Source organism: Prionailurus viverrinus, chromosome A3, assembly GCF_022837055.1.
Source record: "Prionailurus viverrinus isolate Anna chromosome A3, UM_Priviv_1.0, whole genome shotgun sequence".
Classification (NCBI taxonomy): domain Eukaryota; kingdom Metazoa; phylum Chordata; class Mammalia; order Carnivora; family Felidae; genus Prionailurus; species Prionailurus viverrinus.
Genome location: NC_062563.1, coordinates 12,539,155 through 12,560,824, shown reverse-complemented (window position 1 = coordinate 12,560,824; position 21,670 = coordinate 12,539,155). Strand labels below are relative to the sequence as shown.

The following is a 21,670-nucleotide window of genomic DNA, read 5'->3' as shown; positions in this document are numbered from 1 at the left end:
ACTTTCTAGAATCGTCAAGCCCTTCTATTCCAGTTGTCTTTTACTCTAAGGTAGCACCATTGAGTTAAAGCTTGCACGTTACTGTGTTTTTCAGGTGCCGAAAGAGCATCTTTTAGTCTCCATTCCTCTCTTGATTAATCACCTTCAGGCTGAAAGCATTGTTGTCCATACTTACGCGGCACATGCACTTGAGAGGCTGTTTACTATGAGAGGACCTAACAACGCCACTCTGTAAGTATTTGATTCTAAGCAATTTTTATTTTTTCAGCTTGGGGTGGGAACTGTTCTGTGCTGTCAGAGATCTCTTTGACTATATTCATAATTTCATTAGTAGTTTGAAAAATAAATGTGTACTTTTTCCTCATTTATTTATACTGTGTGTCAGTCTAGAAGGATGAAGCAGTATGCTACGAAGATACATAATGGCAAAAAGTTAAACAGGAAATCGGAGCAAAGGGAAATAACGGGGTAAGGTTACTAAAAGGAAATAGGTGTCAGAGGAGCCTATAGAGGAATTAAGGAAGCTCCTGAAATTTATGTGCTGTCTTCTGGCAAACCAAGGCAAAGAGAGGAACTTGGTCAGTTAAAATTTTTGGTGTCCTTGAGATTCAACTTAAAACAGTTCCTCAGAAGGCATCTCAGAAATGGGCCTTCATTAAGGGAGTGGTCTTAGCACCGTCACGCGACAGTGTTGTTTTTACCTGGTGTTTTTACTCTTTGCGGAGATACGACATAGCTGAGTGAAAAAAGCTACCTAGGCAGTAGCTCTTCTGGCCTGATCCGAGGATAAATGTAGAGGGATGGACGGTCTGCAGATCTTTCAGGCCATTATCCACCAGTGTTATTTCTTGAAACTGAGCTTTGGGTGAGAGATGGAAAACAATTCTAGGTTCTTTTCTTCATCAAGAACTTGAAGTACAGGTCTTCTCAGTGACCAATTAAGGGTTGAAAGGACATCCTCTGAGGTGAGTCAGACCAGTACCTGTCTTCAAGCCCGGAATTCATGTAGAAGTTACGAATCTGTTCCACCTCCGGGAAAAACAAATGACTGAGACCCTGAGAGTCTGAGTACTGTTCTCGACAGTGATGGATAGGAACCAAGGACGACCTGAATGGCTTTAGATGATGTTGGGTTTGCCTGGCTTCTGGTTTGTGTTTGATCACAGATGTGCCCTTTTTAGGGACTTAACATGAACACATGTAAACAGTTACTTTCCTAAGCTGTCAGCTGATTATCAGTGGTGGGACATGGCTTACTCTTATGCCAAGAAGTGTGATTTAGTGGTTGCCAAGGGTATTCCAGAGTGACAAGCTCAAGAGTTGGCAGTGACTGAAAGCTGTTTTTTCATCTATAGCTTTACAGCCGCAGAAATCGCACCGTTTGTTGAGATTCTGCTAACAAACCTTTTCAAAGCTCTCACACTTCCTGGCTCTTCAGAAAATGAATATATTATGAAAGGTAGGCCGTTCCCCTGGTGTACAGACTATAAGAATCCCGTCTCCAATTACAGGGGTAAATACTGAGTTGTACTTCAGGTTTCATAGTCCATGGACCAGATACTGTTGGCTATGAAGTTGGTAGGTTTAGATATCTTTACGTGGAAAATGTTTGGTTTACTATTATATTAAAACAAGTGTTTTCAGAAAAAAGTCTACCCTAGTTTGATGTAGATACTCCTCTTGTTAAAAAGTAGCAAACTCCCTTCTTCTTTACCTAGATTGAATTTGGGGGCAGAGCTCAGATCAGACATTTCTTGGTGGCATGCTAGGTTACATCTTTGCTGTGCAACCTGGATGCCCTTGAGAGACTCCACACAGATCCGCCTTCATAGAGCTACTGCCGAGGACACAGGCAGCTATAAACCATCTGCCCGGTGCTACATTAGGAGAGTGTCGTGCGGACAGCTCTGACTTGAGGGGCAATTTCAGTCTTATTCACTGTCACATTCCAAGAGCCTAGCTGTGTCTGACTCATAGATGTTTTTCAAACAAACTGTCCCTCGTGGCCAGTCAGGGCCCCTGGCATGTGTTGTGTGTTTGTGTGTACACGTGTGTTTATGTATGTGGATAGGTGTGTATCCGTGTGTGTTTTCAGTATCGTTCTTTTCCCAACAGTGATGTGTGATTACTGTTGTTTAACGTCCATTTCTGTGAGGTTACCTGGCATGTGGTCCCATTACTGTGTTCCTGGACTATACAAGGAGCACCTGTATGTAATACCTTCTCAATGAATATTGTTGGATGAATGAGTGAATGGACTCTGCCAGCCCAGAGGAGGGGAACCGATCCATCCTCTAAGCCCCTTAAACTGAGCTCAGGAAAAGCTTTCTCTAGGAAGTGAGGGATAAGCAGTGGTTAGCTAGTTGGAGGTGAGTCTGCTTCAGGTAGGAGAAGCATCCACAAAGTTGAGGAGATGAGATGATGACTTTTTGTGCTCTCTTGCTTGGCATGTAGTAGTGGCTGTACTTAGTACACATCTGTTTTACTCACGCAGAAACAGTTATTTATATTTTAAGCTTAGTAATCTGTGCAAAATGTTTTTAGGCATTTATTAATGGGCTGTATTCTTACAGTATGGAACCTCCATAGCTTTACATGTATTTTTAGATTTTTTTTAGGCTCCTAATCTCTCTTTTTGTGGGGAGATGGGCAGTGGCCTTTTCTCAGTTTTTGGTGGGCTGTGATGTGTCCATTAGGCTAGGGCTAAACATTTCCTGCCACTGATTTCTAAGTGAAAGACACTGGAAACTGCACTCCCTTCCAGCTACTGTCGTTCCTCCCTGCCCCCTCCCCCAGTCGTCCTACCCTTTTTCCTGCTGTGTGTCTGCCTCTTCAGTCACTTACTACTTTTTCTTGTCCCTTTTTTAATTCTTTTAAGCCTTAGGCCTTCTGAAAGTAATATTTCCTAGCACGCTAGATTTTGTTGTCAATCCCTGGCCTAATTTTAAGATGAAAGGAAAGTTAGATTATTTTGAAATATAGAGAGCTATCTGGGGGTTACTTAAGGGTCTTAAAGTTTTGGTGATGAATCAGTGGACTTTTTTTCCTTAATCACGATTTTATTCTGAAGTTTAACTATTTACTTTTGCTGTTTTTATATTTTACAGCTATCATGAGAAGTTTTTCCCTCCTACAAGAAGCCATAATCCCCTACATCCCCACCCTCATCACTCAGCTTACACAGAAGCTATTAGCTGTTAGTAAGGTAACAAGATCAGTTTTAAAAGTGCAGTTGCTTTTTAACTTACGCTTCAAGCTATTTGAGCCTCAGAATTCCCTGGCAATAGACTGGGCATAGGAAAAGTTCCCTGAATTCTTCCTGACCAACAATTAATACACATATGAGAAGTGTGGAGAGTCACTAGATTGGAGACCTAGCAGCACTCGCCTTTAAGTGCAGGCCCAGTAACTTGAAAATGTTTCATTTAATTTATTCTCACTTTAAAAGTAACGTTTCATTGAGGCACCTGGGTGGCTCAGTCGGTTGAGCGTCCGACTTCGGTTCAGGTCATGATCTCACAGCTCGTGAGTTTGAGCCCCGTATTGGGCTCTGTGCTGACAGCTCAGAGCCTGGAGCCTGCTCCAGATTCTGTGTCTCCCTTTCTCTCTCTCTGCCCCTAACCACTCGCATTCTGTCTCTGTCTCTCTCAAAAATAAACATAAAAAAAAAAAATTAAAAAAGTAACGTTTTATTAAATAAAATTGAAAAAGTAAGATGATTGATCTTAGATGGAGGAAAGCAGACTTTGTACCAAGTGGACACAGAGGCTACTTACTTAGACTTCTGGAAAATGGTGCAGACCTTTGTGTCTGGTTTTCTTTATTCTTTTTTTTTTTTTTTTTTTTTTTTTTTAATTTTTAAAAAATGTTTATTTTTGAGAGAGACAGAGCATGAGTAGGGGAGGGGCAGAGAGAGATGGAGACACAGAATCCGAAGCAGGCTCCAGGCTCTGAGCTGTCAGCACAGAGCCCCACGTGGGGCTCGAACTCACAGACTGCGAGATCATGACCTGAGCTGAAGTCTGGCACTTAATCAACTAAGCCACCCAGGCACCCCTGGTCCTCTTTATTCTTGTTTCCCCCAAGTAAATTTCATTCCTTTGATTAAAAATTTTATAGATAATTTGATTCCTATTTGTTGACACTAAGTTTTAGAAAATAAAAGTCCTTTTAAGGCTGCCAAAACTCCTTTTTAGATGCCTGTTCCTAATTACTCTATGGAAAGGAGATAAATTCTTGGAACTGTTACAAGGACTTTGGAGAAGGATCATTTTCTCACTGGGTTCTGGGTAAGGGTGTTGTACTGCTTTGGGCCTTGGAGGATTAAGGTAGAAGACACATTGGGGCCTCCCCCAACCATCTCCTGCGTTCATCTACTTTCTGTGGTAGCCTTTCGAGAAGGATTTCGTTTGAAGGAAAACAGGGTTATGTTCCTTTAAAAAACATTGAAAACCACTGATAGAAAGGATTGTCACTCAGGGGTGCCTAGTCGCTCAATCGGTTAAGTGTCCGACTTCGGCTCAGGTCATGATCTTGCAGTCATGAGTTCGAGCCCCACGTCAGGCTCTGTGCTGACAGCTCAGAGCCTGGAGTCTGCTTTGGATTCTGTGTCTCCCTCTCTCTCTGCCCCACCCTCGCTTGCTCACTCGCTCTCAAAAATAAGTGTCAAAAAAAAATTAAAAATAAAAAGGATTGTCACTCTGTAGATATAAACATTGAGGCCCATAGAAGTTAAGGTTTGCCTGAGGCGTCCCACATGAGGCTAGTGGCATAGCCAGGACTTAACATGTCCCTGCTTGCTTCTTCCACCACTGTTTATAGTGATGGCTCTAGAGCACATGGGTTTTAGACAAGTTCCTTACAGCCCTGGGAGCTGATGCTTGGGTAGTAATCTCTCTGTGACTCAGAGGTATTTTTCGTGGTGGATTTTGCCCATTAAAAAAAAAGTTGAGGTGGGGTGCTTGGGTGGCTCAGCCGGCTGAGCGTTCAACTTCAGCTCGAGTTATGACCTCGCGGTTTGCAAGTTCGAGCTCCTCGTCAGGCTGTGTGCTGACAGCTCAGAGCCTGGAGCTTTCTTCGGATTCTGTGTCTCCCTCTCTCTCTGCCCCTCCTGTGCTCGGTCTCTCTCCCTCTGTGTCTCAAATAAAAAATGTTTTTTTTTAATTCCGAGGAAAAAGGCAGTATTTTCTGAATTTTAAAGTTAATTACAAAACTTCAGCATATATGCAGGCAAGTGTAATCAATGCTTTAATACTGATTTTTTTTTAAAAGATGGCCTTTTACTGTGTTCTAGAAAGGGTAGGTGTGTTTTATTTTAGATATTTAATATAGTCACTAATAAGCTTTCGTTTTTAATTTCAGAACCCAAGCAAACCTCACTTCAATCACTACATGTTTGAAGCAATATGTTTATCCATAAGAATAACTTGCAAAGCTAACCCTGCTGCTGTTGTAAATTTTGAGGAAGCTTTGTTTCTCGTGTTTACTGAAATTTTACAAAATGATGTTCAAGGTAAGTTAAAGGAAGTTACTTTCTTCATTACCGAATACAACTATTTTTTAAAAAAGATTTTTAATGTTTATTTTTGAAAGCGCAATCGGCAGGGGTAGAGTGGGCAGAGAGATAGGGAGACACAAAATTCAAAGCAGGTTCCAGGCTCTGAGCTGTAGGCAGAGCCCAATGGAGGGCTTGAACCCACAAACCATGAGATCATGACTTGAGCTGAAGTCGGATGCTCACCTGACTGAACCACCCAGGCGCCCCTGAATACAGCTATTAAAGGGGTTAATAGAATGCAGCCTGCCTAAGAGGTGTGCGGCTTTTGTATGGGAGCTATTGCTTTAGAATCTGACAGCTCTGTGTTTACTTTCATCAACAGAATTTATTCCATACGTCTTTCAAGTGATGTCTTTGCTTCTGGAAACACACAAAAATGACATCCCATCTTCCTATATGGCCTTATTTCCTCATCTCCTTCAGCCGGTGCTTTGGGAAAGAACAGGAAACATTCCTGCTCTAGTGAGGCTTCTCCAAGCATTCTTAGAACGCGGTTCCAACACCATAGCAAGTGCTGCGGCTGACAAAATTGTGAGTGAATTTATTTTGATGTAAGTTTCTGAGGTAGCTGAGAGAAACTGAGGATGGTAGAGGTTTTTTTTTACTTCTTGATTTAAAATAAATACAACCGTGAAGAAATAAGTAGTAGAAAATATTAATGTAGATTTATTATTGTAATAAGGTATCCTTTAATTATCTCCATGCTGGAAAATAAAGAGTCCAGTAGGTTAATTTCAAGATCTTAACTTTAAGGGCTTATTGCGATGGGATATTCAGAAGTAAGAACGGAAGCAAAAACACTGATTATTCTAGCATGCACCCTTTTCCAAGACATCACCTATTTAACATGTAACTTTTGGAACAATTAATCCTTGTCTCTTTAACTGATTATTTGATTTAATTTGTTGTAGCCTGGGTTATTAGGTGTGTTCCAGAAGCTAATTGCATCCAAAGCCAATGACCACCAAGGTTTTTATCTTCTAAACAGTATAATAGAGCACATGCCTCCGTGAGTATGAGCATAAAACATCACTGTAGGATTATTCAAGGACTGTTAGGTGCTGAGAAGATGCTGAATTGATACATTGTTTCTTTTATTCAATTCTTCAGTGAGTCGGTTGATCAGTATAGGAAGCAGATCTTCATTCTACTGTTCCAAAGACTTCAGAATTCCAAAACAACAAAGTTTATCAAGAGTAAGTAAAATCATTTGGCTATTCCTACACAAATAATGAAGGAAAGTAGCTAAAACTCCTAGACTTTCTGGTTACATATAAATGTTTTATCAAGTTACAAGCTGTCTATATACAATATTTTAAGATGTTTGTATTCTCCAAACACTAAATCACTTTCAAATATATTGTGTTCCAAAGGTTAGTTTCTAAAGTTAGGTATCAAAACATTTTTTGTCTGTACTGTATGTTAAATTGTATAATAAAGGCAAGTACTGATGCCACAGTTAGCCATTGGTTTTGATGATTAGGAGTATTTCACTTGGAGGACTTCAGTGGTGAATTGCTTGTTCAGCACAGTGAGGCCTCTGTACTGATACTCTGTATCTCTTTTCAACAGGCTTCTTAGTCTTTATTAATTTGTACTGCATAAAGTATGGGGCGTTGGCACTGCAAGAAATATTTGATGGTATACAACCAAAGTAAGTTTGTTTTTATTATTTATTACAATTTATACAATTAAAATTTCTTTAAAGTTTATTTTGGAGAGAGCATGTGCATGAGTGGGGAAAGGGCAGAGAGAGAATCCCAAGCAGGCTCTGTGCTATCAATAAGGAGCCCATTGCGGGGCTCTGTCCCACAAACCACGAGATCATGACCTCTGCCAAAACCAAGAGTCAGACGCTTAACAGACTGAGCCACCCAGGTGCCCCTATAATTTGTTTATTAAAGCAAAAAAATGGACCTTTTTAAGCACAAATCAGTATTTCTATTTTATGCATGGTTTTATAGTTCTTGGTGGAGTTACAGTATCTTTGTGGTTTTCAAAATATTCTTAGGACTGTTGAGTGGCAAGGAAAACCCCTGCAAAACATTTTTCTCCCCCATCTCTGCCAGCCAGTGTTCTGTGTTATTGATGGCCAGGGTTGTCTCCAGGAGCTTGCTTTTCACTTAGTGTAGAGACAGCGTATAGTTTGGTAGTATTTCCCATTTAATAAGGAAAGGAAGGATAGAAAGAAATGAAAGAGAACAATTTGGAGAAAATGTTCAAGGTAGCTCCTTGTATTGGTATTATATCCCCAGAATTCCAGATGGCCTAAAATGTCATTCCAGAAAATATGCTTTCCAGCAGTAGAGGTTTGTGAGGAAATCCGTTTCATGAACTGCTAGTGGGTGCCTACACTGGTATGATCTTGCTATAGAGGAAAACCTATGCACACTTTTATTTTATCTAGAGCTAAAATTTCCAGTATCCTTGATAACCCACTATTTCCACTTCAGATACTTGTGGTAGAGTATACACTGAGGATTTTGCATCATTTAGTACCATGAAAAACTTTACTTTCGGATGTCTGCAAGAACATATTAGAATTGTTGGCCAAATCATTGTTTTAATGTATCTGTCAACTTTCACATGATTACAGGTGTGTAAACATAGAAGGTTGGGAAGTTTATAATCCAGAAATGTTAAAAGTAGTTACTGCTGGATAGCGGGGTGATGGGTAATTCATTTTCTTCCTTCCTTTGCTTTTCTGTTTTCTAATTTTTCAGAATTTCTTAATTTTTTTTTAAAGCATATGAGACAAAGAAAAGTGGCCATTGGGGCGCCTGGGTGGCGCAGTCGGTTAAGCGTCCGACTTCAGCCAGGTCACGATCTCGCGGTCCGTGAGTTCGAGCCCCGCATCAGGCTCTGGGCTGATGGCTCGGAGCCTGGAGCCTGTTTCCGATTCTGTGTCTCCCTCTCTCTCTGCCCCTCCCCCGTTCATGCTCTGTCTCTCTCTGTCCCAAAAATAAATAAACGTTGAAAAAAAAAAATTAAAAAAAAAAAAATAAAAAAAAAGAAAAGTGGCCATGAAGATTCTCCTTGAGCACAGTTGTCGTTAGTATTTCACAGAAGTTGTTGGTGGCATTTGGCCACAGAGTCGAGGCCTGAGGTTTTGTTGTTGTTTTGTCATCTCAAGGACTCTGCCATTCAGTTGACCAACTTGTTATTTTGGATTCTCTTATATTCCTAAGGAGTCAGTGTAAATAACATGAAGAATTTCACAGTATTATAATGATAGTCTAATGTAAAATTTGTTTTAATAGAATGTTTGGAATGGTTTTGGAAAAAATCATTATTCCTGAAATTCAGAAAGTCTCTGGAAATGTTGAGAAAAAGATTTGTGCGGTTGGAATAACCAAATTACTAACGGAATGTCCCCCAATGATGGACACAGAGTATACCAAGCTATGGTAAGTAAAGTTGTTAGAAATTACAGCTTCCTTTCCTTATGACTACAAATTCAAATAAGCTTATTTTCTTGAGGGCTGAGAATTGGATTCTGATCTCGGGTTCTCCACTAGCAACCATCAGATCCAAGACAGGACATGTGGGTAGTTCTGGGCCTAGAAGGAACTTTGAATTTTTTTTTTAAATGTTTGGGAGCGAGAGAGAGGGCAAGCAAGCGGGGGAAGGGGTAGAGACAGTGGGGAAGAGAACCCCCCCCGACCCTCCCCCCGCCAGTAGGTTCCGCACTGCCAGTACAGAGCCTGACATGGGGCTCAATCCCACAAACCATGAGATCATAACCTGAGGCGAGATCAAGAACCAGACGCTCAACTGACAGCCACCTCGGCACCCCTGGGCCTAGAAACCTCTTGTTGCTGCTTCCTTAACTTTACTAGAGGAGGGTTCATGTGTCCCTTTGAGAATCTGGTGAAAGTCCCTGGTCTGCATGATATCTAGGACTGTTCATGACACCCAACCAAACTGGCTTAAATCTTTAAAAGGAGATATTGGAGCACGTGGGTGGCTCAGTCAAGCAACCGACTTCGGCTCAGGTCATGATCTTGCAGTTGGTGGGTTCGAGCCCTGCATCAGGCTTTGTGCTATTAGCTGGAGCCTGCTTTAGATCCTGTTTCCCTCTCTTTCTGCCTTTCCCTTGCTTACACTCTGTCTCTCTCCCTCTCAAAAATAAACAAACATTGAAAAAAATTTTCTGTTTAAGGAGAAATTGAATAGGCTACGAGAAGACATCGCATGCTTGTGCTTGTTGGTGTCTGGTATTCCTGGCTTTTCTTGACCTCTTGCATCTCCTTTCCGCATTTGGGGCTCACTTAGGCTGCCTCTTCCAGAAAGGGATCTGATGATTTGGGGCTTTTTTTTTTTCTTCTTCCATTTCAAAGCTACCTTACTGTTCTTTTCTTTAGACTGTGGGTCTAATTTTGCATCTCTGAAGAATTGCTGTTTAAGCAAATACTTCTGAAGATGTAAACAATAATTTTTCATCTGTTTGCTTTCTTCAAATTCAGGACTCCTTTATTACAATCCCTGATTGGCCTTTTTGAGTTACCTGAAGATGATACCATTCCTGATGAAGAGCATTTTATTGACATAGAAGATACACCAGGGTATCAGACCGCCTTCTCACAACTGGCATTTGCCGGGAAAAAAGAGCACGATCCTGTAGGTCAAATGGTCAATAACCCCAAAATTCACCTGGCACAGTCACTTCACAAGTTGTCTACCGCCTGTCCAGGAAGGGTAAGTGACTGCTGTCACAGAACTCTAAGTCGTGGAGACTTTTTTGGGAAGCCACGAAGGTAGCAGTTACTCTGGCGCATGTCTTCACTGGTCAGCGTGATCAAACATCCCACTGAATTATAGTTAGGCCTTAATTTTTTTTAGTAAAATGATGTGCTAGAAATAGATTTTACGCAAATAATTTTCTTAAAGTTTTAGTTAAGTAATCTCTATATCTGACCTGAGCTTCAACTCAAGACCCCGAGGTCAAGGGCCACATGTTCTTCTGACTGAGCCAGCCAGGTGCCCTAAAACTCTTTGGATAGAAAAATGTGTATTTCCCAGATTAAAATAATCTTTTATTGCAGGCATATATACACGCACACACACACACACGTATATGTATAAATAAATGGTTTTTTGGGTTTTTTTAGCCACAACATACTCAAAAATTAAAGAATGGCTCATGGAGTAAACCTAATAATGGCTGTAGAGTTGCATTAGCTAGCACCTTTTACCAAATCTTCTAGATTATCTGATAAAATTTTTGTTTTCCATTGTGTTATGGAAAACTTTACACACACAGAAAAACAAATAACAAACAGCATAACAAACCATCATGTGCTGACCTTTAGAAATGATCAGCATCCTGCCAATCATGTTGCATTTGTTTCTCTTTGGGCAACATGTCATTTAACCCACATGTACTTTAGAAAAAGTCCTTGTTGGGGGTGCCTGCGTGGCTCAGTCGGTTAAGCGTCCGACTTCGGCTCAGGTCATGATCTTGCGGTCCGGGAGTTTGAGCCCTGCGTCGGGCTCTGTGCTGACAGCTCAGAGCCTGGAGCCTGTTTCAGATTCTGTGTCTCCCTCTCTCCCCCGTTCATGCTCGGTCTCGGTCTCAAAAATAAACGTTAAAAAAAAAAAGTCCTTGTTGGTCCGTGATGCATATATAGTTTTTAATATCACAGTACCTCTACCACACTGAACAGCAGCAATTCCTTGTGGATCTGCTTTTGAGACCTGTTCAGTTTTTTTTTTTTTTTTTTGAGAGAGCGAGGGAAAGAATGAGCTGGGGGGAGGTGGGGGCAGAGAGAGACACACAATTCGAAGCAGGCTCCAGGCTCCAAGCTGTCAGCACAGAGCCTGACACCAGGATCAAACACACAAAACATGAAATCATGACCTGAGCCAAAGTCAGACGCTTAACCAACTGAGCCACCCAGGCGTCCCGAGACCTGTCCAACTTTGAAGGCATAAAGCAGTTGATCTCCTTATAAATCCCAGTAAGAGCCCTTGGTGACGGACTGTGGTGGTTCTCCCATAGAAGACAGGGCTTGTGTTGGTTTGTTAGGCTCTCCAACAACTAGCATGTGTGTTTTCCATCTCTGGTAGGTTCCATCAATGGTGAGCACCAGCCTCAATGCAGAAGCGCTCCAGTATCTCCAAGGATACCTTCAGGCGGCCAGTGTGACACTGCTTTGAACTGCATTTTCCAAACTGGCTAAGCCTGGGAACGTTTCGTAGACGTCAGAGTACAGCTGCATTTAAGCAAGTTTTCCTTTTGAACTTGTCACAAATTCCATCTTGTAATGAATATTAAATGTTGCTTTAAGCTGAACCCTGAGCAAATTAGGTGGTTTGTATGATCCTAAATGTAAGGGGTTGACTTTTCCAGTTTGCAGCTTCAAGGGACAGGTATTAATAAGTTCAGCACATGATCATGATGAGCATCTGCATTGTTGGGAGAACTTTAAAATTGTGACGGACACTGAGCGTGGAGACTTCTTTCTGTTACTAAATCCTTTTGTTTTGAGGCATCGCTGTTTGTGTTTCTCTCATCCTTTGTATTTTTGTCTGTTTCCTTAAGCTTTTATTGGAAATGTAAGTGAAGAATCACTGGTGTAACTTGCCAAGAAATGCACATTTCAAGTTTGAAATCTGTAATCAGCAATAAAAAAAAGCCCCATCAAATATGTATCCAAGAACATCTTAAGGACAGGTTTTTGGTGCTGATAACTTAATGAATAATTTAACTCAAATTCAAACTCAGATTAGTTTTCCCTTACCTGGGAAAAGGGAACATTAATACAGATTTGGAGCTTATCTATTAGAACTTTTCTGGACCTGTTCCCAGGCGGCAGCATGAACTCTAGGCAGATGGTTTCCTCTGGATGGGAGAGAAATGCTTTGCCTGGCTTCACGAGGCTGTCCCATACTCTAGACAGTGTAGGAGTCTGCTCTTACTCAAAGCATGTCTTCTTTGCAGATCGGAGGTTACTTAGAACTTTTCAAACCACAGCATCTTAGAACCTGAGGTCAAGGTGAGTCACAGGAATGGGTATATGCTAGCAAACAAGGCTGCCTGGGCAAGTTCTGTGACCATTCGTTTTTAGGAAGTAAGCAGACTATCTCATCTGAGAGGCACAGTTTATTTATGCTGGAATTGTTGTCCATGTAGTGCAGATTAAACTAGAATCTCATTCTTCACAGATCACTGATTTCCTTTAAAATTCAGGTACCTGACTTGAATCCTTTTTCTTCACGTTGTTTTTGTCGTGTTGCTTGAGAAATTGTCCAGCCTAATTGAAGTGTTCTTGTCCCAATCTAATCACTTTTGTTTTGACATAGTGACAGAGCATTAAATTATATTACTATGTAAGTGGTCATCGGCAGAAGGATATTGAGATAGTATTGGGATCTGCTTTTAAACTACACAGTCTGGAGTGGAAAACAGTCGGTGGCGATGGTTATGTTTGCTGCTTACGTAAGCTCCAAGAGCGCCTTTTTGGCTCTTTGTGGTGAGGCTGTCATGGAATAGTACATACTGCTGCAGCCAGGGCTCACTACAGCATCTTAAACTTGGAGGACTGATCAGGTTGTGAACTGTTTCCTTTTAAGATCATTTCTGAACAGGAAGACTGGTACTTTCTTTCAGTCTGGCATGAGTTGTTAATTCTGTTGAGGTTTCTTATTCCATCATCTGAGGGTTTATCTAGCTTTTAAAGATTTTTGAAATGATTTGTCATGAGTTTCTGACAGGCCTTAGTGACTTCCTCAGTGGTGAAGCATATTCTTTGTGGTTTTAAAGAGTTGGGTTCGTACTTTGAAATAGGGCCAATCTGGTTTGAATTACTCTGCCACGGACTTGTGTGACTTTGAGCAAATTACTCAGTCTTCTGAAAAACAGTAATAAACACTTTCAGGATGGTGCAGAGACATAATGACGTACTCAAAGAGGAGAACATATAGAGTAAGTACTAATAAATAGAAGCTGCTACTTAATTGTTCATGGTGGGGTTGAGGACCAGCAGGGGGCCTAGCTGGGAGGAAGTGTTTGTTACTGAGCAGTGCAGAACACTGCCCTATCTTACCAGTACTCTAGGAGCTCTGGGGTGTGGGAAGACTTTCCAGAAAGGTCCTGGCCTAGGTAAGGCGTGCACTCTGACCAGGGTAGTTTGAGACATGGGGGAAATGTAGCTAAATTGCAGAGTTCCTCATGAGAGTCTCCTGCTGGGCCCATGGATTCCTTTATGCACATCTTCCCTTTTAACAACCTGGTTTTTAAAAATAACATTTCTGATTATAAATGTATATAAAGATCCTTCATATTCCTGCCTTTAAATATTCTGCCCCCCCCCCCCCAAAGTTGAGATAATTTATAATTTTATATGCTTTTTGAAAAACTGAAAAACTACTGTTGGAAATGATAGACTCTTGAGCTGAATGAACAGTCTTTATATCTCTGTTTCCTAACAGTGCGAACGGGGCCAATTTTTGAGCACACCCCCAACTCACACTGGGCATTTTTCCTTTGTTGCTATTTTGATGGGTGAAAATGCGATCTCATTTTTCCACTTGTGCAGCATAACCAGTTTGGCTTTAATGAAACTGACGTGCATGTGAGGTTAACTGAGGACAAGTCTCCACGTTCCACTCCTGGAGACAACCGCTTTCGGCCTGCGCTGCCTGTAGCTCCTAGTTCCTCCTCCTCCTGACACATCAGCCTTCAGCATCTGTTACCTCCCTGCTGTGGAAAGTAAGACTCCAGCTGACCCCTCTTCTACCCTCCTGGGGTCTTTTTGGGTGTTTTTAGTGATGCCATTCTTTGATTCTTTTTATCTTCAAAACTTGGGCTAGTGTCTCTTGACACCTCAGCATCGATGAAAGGTGTCTCTCGTGTGTCTGCTGTCCCTTCGCTTTCATGCTGTCACAGGAGGGGCGCTTCACTCTGTGCAGTATCTGTAGGTCTCTTGAAAGGGAGAAAGTGATGAACAGTACTTGTTGGCGGCAGAGAGAGAGCGGAGTCCCAGGCCTAGCAGCGTGTCAAGGCTGCATTTCCTCTTCCCTGGGCCCAGGGTCTTGACTTTTGCATTCTTTAAAAGAGAACACTCTTAGAATCAAGGTCAAATGGACTGCTTTTTTTCTGTCATACTCCCGTCACTTGCTGAAAGCCAAGTCCCATGTTAGCTTGTATTATATTTGGATCCTGGCTTTTTTCTCATTCTGTGTGTCACATGGCATCTCTTTAACTCTTCCCCAAGGTGCTCTTTTTGCAGCTCACTGGCTCTCACGGGCCATTGCGGCTCTCCAGATCGCTACGGCTCCCTGTCAAGCCTCCCACTACCAGTGTTCCATGGAAACTTTTGAGAACTGGATGTGAGTCTTTGGTTGAAAATCTGAGAGGTCTGTGATCCTTATTCCTGAGAGGTGGAAGAAGCTACCAGGTCACACAGCTGGATGGGAATGGGACCGGGAGTTACACCCAGGCAGCATAGGGCTTGGCACAAGTCAGAAATAGGAAATCGGTTAATAAGGGCATGATCATGAGGTACTCTGCTGATAACTTCTTAAGTATACATGTTTTTTCGTTTATTTTTGAGAGAACATGAGCAGGGGAGGGGCAGGCAGAGAGAGAGGGAGACACAGAATGCGAAGCAGGCTCCAAGCTGTCAGTGTAGATAGAGCCCGACCTCACAAGCCCTGAAATCGTGACCTGAGCTGAAGTTGGACGCTTAACCGACTGAGCCACCCAGATACCCCTTAAAAGTATAAATACTAGGATTGTTTTTGGTTGTTGGATGTGCCCTTTTGTTCCTGTTGGGAGAGACGTGGTAGCCCTGATGTGTGACCACAAGGCAGGACTTACCCTTGGGTCCACCCTGGGGTATTAGGACTGCTCTTTTGTAGGGCAAAGGAGCTTCATGGATCAGTTGGAAATAACTCCAGGTAGTTTCTAGTGGATTCTCTAAAAGAGCTAAGAAGGTCTGGCTACAGATACACAGGAACACCTGCCCATGGGTGGGCAACTCCCCTTATCCACCTACCCTTCTGGACTGGGGTTGCTGCGTGATCTGTGGAGAAGGCAGTCAGGAGCTATGTGAAGTCATTTACCTATTTCTGGGTTTCCTCCCTTCTCTATTAAGAGGATATAAACAGGGGCGCCTGGGTGGCGCAGTCGGTTAAGCGTCCGACTTCAGCCAGGTCACGATCTCGCAGTCCGTGAGTTCGAGCCCCGCGTCGGGCTCTGGGCTGATGGCTCAGAGCCTGGAGCCTGTTTCCGATTCTGTGTCTCCCTCTCTCTCTGCCCCTCCCCCGTTCATGCTCTGCCTCTCTCTGTCCCAAAAATAAATAAAAACGTTGAAAAAAAAAAAAAAAAAGAGAGGATATAAACAGAAAGCGTGGCATCGTGAAAGCACCGTCCAGGTGAAGAGTAAGCCACAAAAGGCAGGTCAGGGAAAAGTTTCTCAGATGTGTCACAAAGCTAGGTGGGAAACGTTAGGAGAAAAGCAGCTTACTGCATCGGAACAGGGTCCCATCTCCTTGCAGGGAATTAGAGTAGTCCCCTTGAGTCTAGAGGAGAAAATGATTACTGCTCCCAGGTGCCTGGGTTCCTGTAGCAAAACTCAGCTAAGCAGATGTCCCGATCTGTCTCCCAAGAAAGTCTACAGGACAACAGGAAGTAGAGCCTGGCACCTGTCGGGGCCTCCCACTCACAGAGCAGGCTTAAGTGTCCTACGAAAGCTGGACAGGCTCTTCTGTTGGGCAGAAAGAGGGAAGAAGCCGCAGTCATGGGTCTGCTGAGCATCTTGGTCGGTCAGGGAAGCTACAAAACCCTCACAGGGAGAAGCAGGGCGGGGACAACAAACTTGAGCCAACTGCCACAAGTGACGCATTCCAAACCCCACACCATGTGACCACCTGACGATTGGCTCTGACCCTCCTGCCACAAGCCACCGATCCAGTCCTTGCCAGTGTCCTGAAGGAAACTCCCTTTAGTCGCGAGGACAGACTGGCTCTGAACTTCAACAGCAGTCTCCAGAGCCAGGGGAGATACGTCTGAAATCGTGTGGCCAGAGGTGTCCTCCATTTAACTCAAAGGCAGCATTTCTCCACGTGAGTAGAAGGGGTCGTGGTGCAGTCAAAAGGAACATGTGACTTACGGTTATACGTGCTGTATTAGGAGCAAATCACTAGCAATGTTATTGCTTAGGATGGTGCTTCTCAAAATACCACAGGATCACCTAGGGCCCTATTAGAAATAAATGTTGAGTCCTAGACCTCCTGCACCAGAAACTAAGTTGGTGAACACTGATTCAGGATAAAGCCAAGTACAAGTGAATCCATCAAGAAGACACACAGACATGCTAAAAGCTGTGCATGCTGTCTGGAGCTCCAGGGCCTGAAAAGTAAGAAGGGATCATATTTAAAGATGTGCAATTAATGAACACCTTTAGTTTGGAGCAAAGGCAGGCAGAGGGTAAGTAGGCCCCGTTAGCGGACCTCTTCCAAAAAGTCACCCACTCCCTACGGTTACAGAGGAGACAGACATAAATTCTCACTCCTGTGGAGTGTGTCACTGTACTTTTTCTTGAGAGACTTGCAGTGGATGAGGGCCTGCATCCCAGCGGGACAACCGTGAGAGCTGGACAGGACAGAACGAACAAGAGTAAGACTCAGCATTTCCGGCAAGGAAGTGGGCAAATTCCTCTCCACCCACTGCCCCGAGTGGTGGGACCATGAAGACAAACCAGGAGCAACGGCTTCCTCTGGGCCGTAAGAACAACAGAAGGGTGTTTACAAAGTACTTCCGGCACCAGGCGCTCTGAGAAGCTACTTACGTGTATTGTCTTAAATGCACAAGAGAAGCGGTTTTCTAATTTAGAGAGAGAAACTGAGGCACAGAGAGGTGAAATAAATTGAGGTCTCAGCAAAGAGGGGACGAGTCGGGATTGACCCGCTGGCCAGTACCTGTGCTTGTTAGCAGCTCACACTGCCATCTAGGTCAGCACACTGCCTCCCCCTCCAAGAAGGCCTCCAACCAGCTCCTCTGCCAAACGTTAGGTATTCGTCCACCTACGTTACAGCACCTTGGTCCTTCAGGAGGTGATCTCTTCACAGCACAGAAGCCTCGTCCACATGGGAGTCTACCCTCTACCGTGCTGCTCCCTCACGCAGGCCCTCTGGAAAATGTTACATGGCCAAGGAGAGCAGTGACAAAGGTTGGGCCACGTCTGGGGCCACTCAGACCTTGGGGCTTTCAGAGAACAGACTTGCCAACAAATCCTCCAGGCCCAGACTCCAAAATCAACATGGCCTAAAATGCCGGCACTGGTGGTAGAGTGGTGAGCACAGCCGCCTTACCACACCGCCAGAAACCAACTTGTCCCCCTCCCCCAGGCTAGGGAAGGCCCGCATATTTCTGGTTCCTTAGGTGGAGGAGTCTGACTCCTCCTTCCACGTTTGCATCGCTTTTGTCCATGAAAGAGCCAACCAGACGGGAGCGTAACATCAGCCCAGAGGAGAGCTTCCAGGCCTGCCCTTCCACACTGTCTGCACAGGTCTCCCCCATCTAACCATCTGCCCGATGAACACGGGCGCGCGATACACAGGACACACACCGGCCACGGACCCCCAGCGGGTATTTGGACTGAACAACAAAAGCCCAAGGGGCTTCCGAATCCTAGAGAAACTCCGGCCAGTTCTTGGGGAGGCCTTTTTGGCAACCAGAGAAAATACACGATTTAAAAAGCATGATATAGAGGTGCCTGGGTGGCTCAGTCAGTAAAGCATCTGCCTCTTGGTTCAGGCTCATGTCATGATCTCACAGTTCGTGGGTTCAAACCCCATGCCAAGCTCTGTGCTGACAGTGCAGAGCCTGCTGGGGATTCTTTCTCTGCCCCTCCCCTGTTCATTCTGTCTCTCAAAATACATAAACTTTAAAAAATCTTTTACAAAAATCAACGAGTAAAAGTAGTGTCTGAATAATGACAGTAAGGATTTGGGTCACTCCAGAGTGGGACCGAGTGCTCCTCCATCTACCCCCACTCTGTAATGTCAAAGGTCAGGGAGACTCTGCTGCTTCTGCGGCCAAAGGAAGCTGGGGTGACCGTGATGAGCTGAGGCTGACCCAGAGCCCGCAGGTTCCCGTGGGGCGGGTGGATGGCATATCGGAGCCTGCCTGCTCTGGCCCTGCTCAGCTTTGTAACAGCACCATTTTGTGTGCTCTGCATGTCTGATCATGAAAAGAACCACATGCAAAAAGGGATTGGAAAAATGGTAACATGGAGGATTTGGGGATAACTTCCAAATTTTTCAGTTGTCCTTGCAAGCCTAGTGGGTAGGTCTGTCGAAACAAGTTTTGATGAATGTTTGTGGAACAATCTACAAAGGAATAGAGAGAAAGGAGAAACACAGAATGTGGAGCAGGCTCCAGGCTCTGAGCTGTCAGCACAGAGCCCGACGTGGGACTCAAACTCAGGTTGCAAAATCCTGACCTGATCCAAAGTTGGAAACTTAACTGACTGAGCCACCCAGGCACCTCAAAAGATTGTATTTTTGGGTAGTAATCTTTATACCCAACATGGGGCTCGAACTCATGGCCTGGAGATCAAGAGTCACACATTGAGCCTGCCAGGTGTCCCCAAAGGAAATATTTTTATATATTTTTTAAGTATTTATTTTGAGAGTGCAAGTTGGGGAGGGACCAAGAAAGAATCCCAAGCAGGCTCTGCGCTGTCAGGACAGAGAGCCCGACAGGATTGTTGGGGCTCCATCCATCTCACAAACCATGAGATCATGATCTGAAATCAAGAGTCAGATGCTTAACTGATCGAGCCACCCAGGCGCCCCAGAAATATTTTTCAAAAATCAGACTTGAGAGGCGCCTGGGTGGCTCAGTTGGACTCTTGATCATGGGGTCGTAAGTTCAAGCCCCACACTGGGTGTAGTGATTACTTAAATAAATACTTTGAGGTTCCAAGAAAATGGCCATTGCCTCTTCTAAGAATCCACGTTTTTTAAAAGACAGATTGAAGAAAACTGGCTAACCCCTCCCTGCCAATCCAGCAGTGCTTAAGTGCTTGACAAATCCATTATTTATGGATTTGGAGATTTCAAATATTGGTCTGTTTTTAAGGGCACACATTTAAGCACGAAAAGCAGAGATAGCAGTGGTGGAAGTTTCCAACGTTAAATCCCATGCAAACAAACAAAGCTATACATCTCTGTCCTCAGGTTTATTTCCTGGTCCTGTTCTACGGAGCTCATAGCTCCTGTAAGGCAAGCAGCATGCTGCTTCTAGGGAATGCGGATTCCCTTCCCATGGGCCACAGCAGTCACAGATCCCATCTCTAATAACCTTGGGATCTGGGCCAAGGAAGCTGTCACTGGGTGTTCGCCCTGCAAAGCTTCACACGTGAGCTTGGGGAGCAGGGGAAGGAAATCTAGACTCAAGTGACATGTTTTTCTAAGAGCCATAGGTCCCGTTCCTGTGGCTCAAGAAGGCCTTTGAAAACCAGTAACAAAACCACCAGCTCTGCGGAAATCATCTTTACTCATTAAAATCTCCCTGCGATGAGAGGAACTTTCCAAAGTCCTGACAGGACATCTGTGTACCCACTGTGGGTGACCAAGACCTAAGTGTGTCTGTCCCAAGGACCACAAAAGCCACTCCCCTCTGAGGACCAATGCCCCACAAATCCTAAGACCCTCAGTCTTCTTGTGACTGACCCACAGCACCTTTGATGATTTCAGACCTCTCAGGAGCATTCCAATCCCCTTTCCTGCCTGCAGTCTGGAAACAGAGTGCATTGTATTGTCCCAAGGGCAGAAGCACCTTGTTTGGCTCTAACCTTGTAACTCTTAGAGATCGTATCAGCATAAAACACAGCACATACTCCATTCCCAGGTGGCTCTCTCAGAGCCTGCTGACACGGGTAGAGGTGCTGCAGGGGGGTCCTCTGTAGCAGAGGACAGCTACAGGGCCTTCCCAGAGAGCTCACTATTGAAGAACATTCAAGGACCTAAAACAGCCAGAGATGTATCACCTTTGAAAAACCTCCTGTCAAAGAAACCTGGAAATCCTTACAACATCCCTGATATAAAGGGGAAACTTCCCCTTCCTGGAGTTTTGGCAGTGAGGGCCACTCACACAGCCAACTGGAAGTTGTGAATTTCTTCGAAGGTTGTACCATCCTGCTCCTCCCATCTTCGTTTTGCAGCTGGAGGTCGCCAGTGGGCATACTGTCAGGCAGGGGGGAGAGGGGTGCTGGGCAGAGGCCACACACCCCCAACAGACACACAGGAACACTGGGCAGAAGAGGCTGGCAAGGCGGGAGACTGGCTACAATCTCAATATTGGAGAAGGTACTAAAGACAGAAGAGAGCTATGAAGAACCCCCGGGTGCTATCAGTATAAATGCAAGACTTCTAAATACATCACAGACAAAAATAGGAGTGTGGGGGGGCACCTGCATGGCTCAGTCAGGTTAAGCGTCCGACTTCGGCTCAGGTCATCATGATCTCGCAGTTCGTGAGTTCGAGCCCCATGTTGGACTCTGTGCTGACAGCCTGGAGCCTGCTTCAGATTCTGTCTCCCTCACTCTCTGCCCCTCCCCCACTCACACTCATGCGCACGCGCGCTCTCTCAAAAGCCAACATTTAAAAAGAAAAGATGAGCGTGTTTACACTAGACACACACACATGCATACACACACATGGGTCTGTTCCCTAGAGGTCTGCTCGGAAGGCCTAGGAAACATCCTAGTAGCAGTGAGTGCTCCAAGCACACCCAGACCTCGGTGGCTTCTTTCCATGTTTTTTAATCTCTACACCCAGTGGGGTGGGGGGCTCAAATTCACAACCCCTAGATGAAGAGTTTCGTGCTCTGACTGAGCCAGCCAAGCGCCCCCCCCGCCCCTGACCTTATTTTTTCAGATGTGGTCATCACTAAAGGGGACCAGAGCTCCTTGGAGAAATGGCTGACTCCAGGACTAAGGAAAGGAAAATTGCAGGACCAGGGGACCAGGGAAAGGACCGCTGCAGCTGAACCAGAGGGCACACCGTCCACATCGCTGCAACGGTCCTGGCTCAGTCTGACAAAGTAAGAATGTGGAACCACATACACACGGATATGATCTCTGCTTAGATTTCCAACAG

At 44.3% G+C, this 21,670-nt stretch overlaps 1 protein-coding gene across 3 annotated transcripts in view; it reads left to right on the top strand.

Annotated features, from left to right (window-relative positions):
* The window catches only part of CSE1L (chromosome segregation 1 like), a 47,904-nt gene extending 35,851 nt beyond the window's left edge, over positions 1 to 12,053 (top strand). For all 3 annotated transcript variants that reach the window (XM_047851269.1, XM_047851270.1, XM_047851271.1), the window contains 11 exons: positions 95 to 231; positions 1,356 to 1,459; positions 3,108 to 3,205; positions 5,362 to 5,512; positions 5,880 to 6,088; positions 6,469 to 6,566; positions 6,668 to 6,753; positions 7,130 to 7,211; positions 8,818 to 8,964; positions 10,024 to 10,255; positions 11,627 to 12,053. In XM_047851269.1, coding sequence (XP_047707225.1) covers positions 95 to 231; positions 1,356 to 1,459; positions 3,108 to 3,205; positions 5,362 to 5,512; positions 5,880 to 6,088; positions 6,469 to 6,566; positions 6,668 to 6,753; positions 7,130 to 7,211; positions 8,818 to 8,964; positions 10,024 to 10,255; positions 11,627 to 11,716 — 1,434 coding nt within the window. In that variant the 3' untranslated portion in view covers positions 11,717 to 12,053. The remainder of the gene's footprint in view (positions 1 to 94; positions 232 to 1,355; positions 1,460 to 3,107; positions 3,206 to 5,361; positions 5,513 to 5,879; positions 6,089 to 6,468; positions 6,567 to 6,667; positions 6,754 to 7,129; positions 7,212 to 8,817; positions 8,965 to 10,023; positions 10,256 to 11,626) is intronic.
* The last annotated feature ends 9,617 nt before the right edge of the window (positions 12,054 to 21,670 follow it).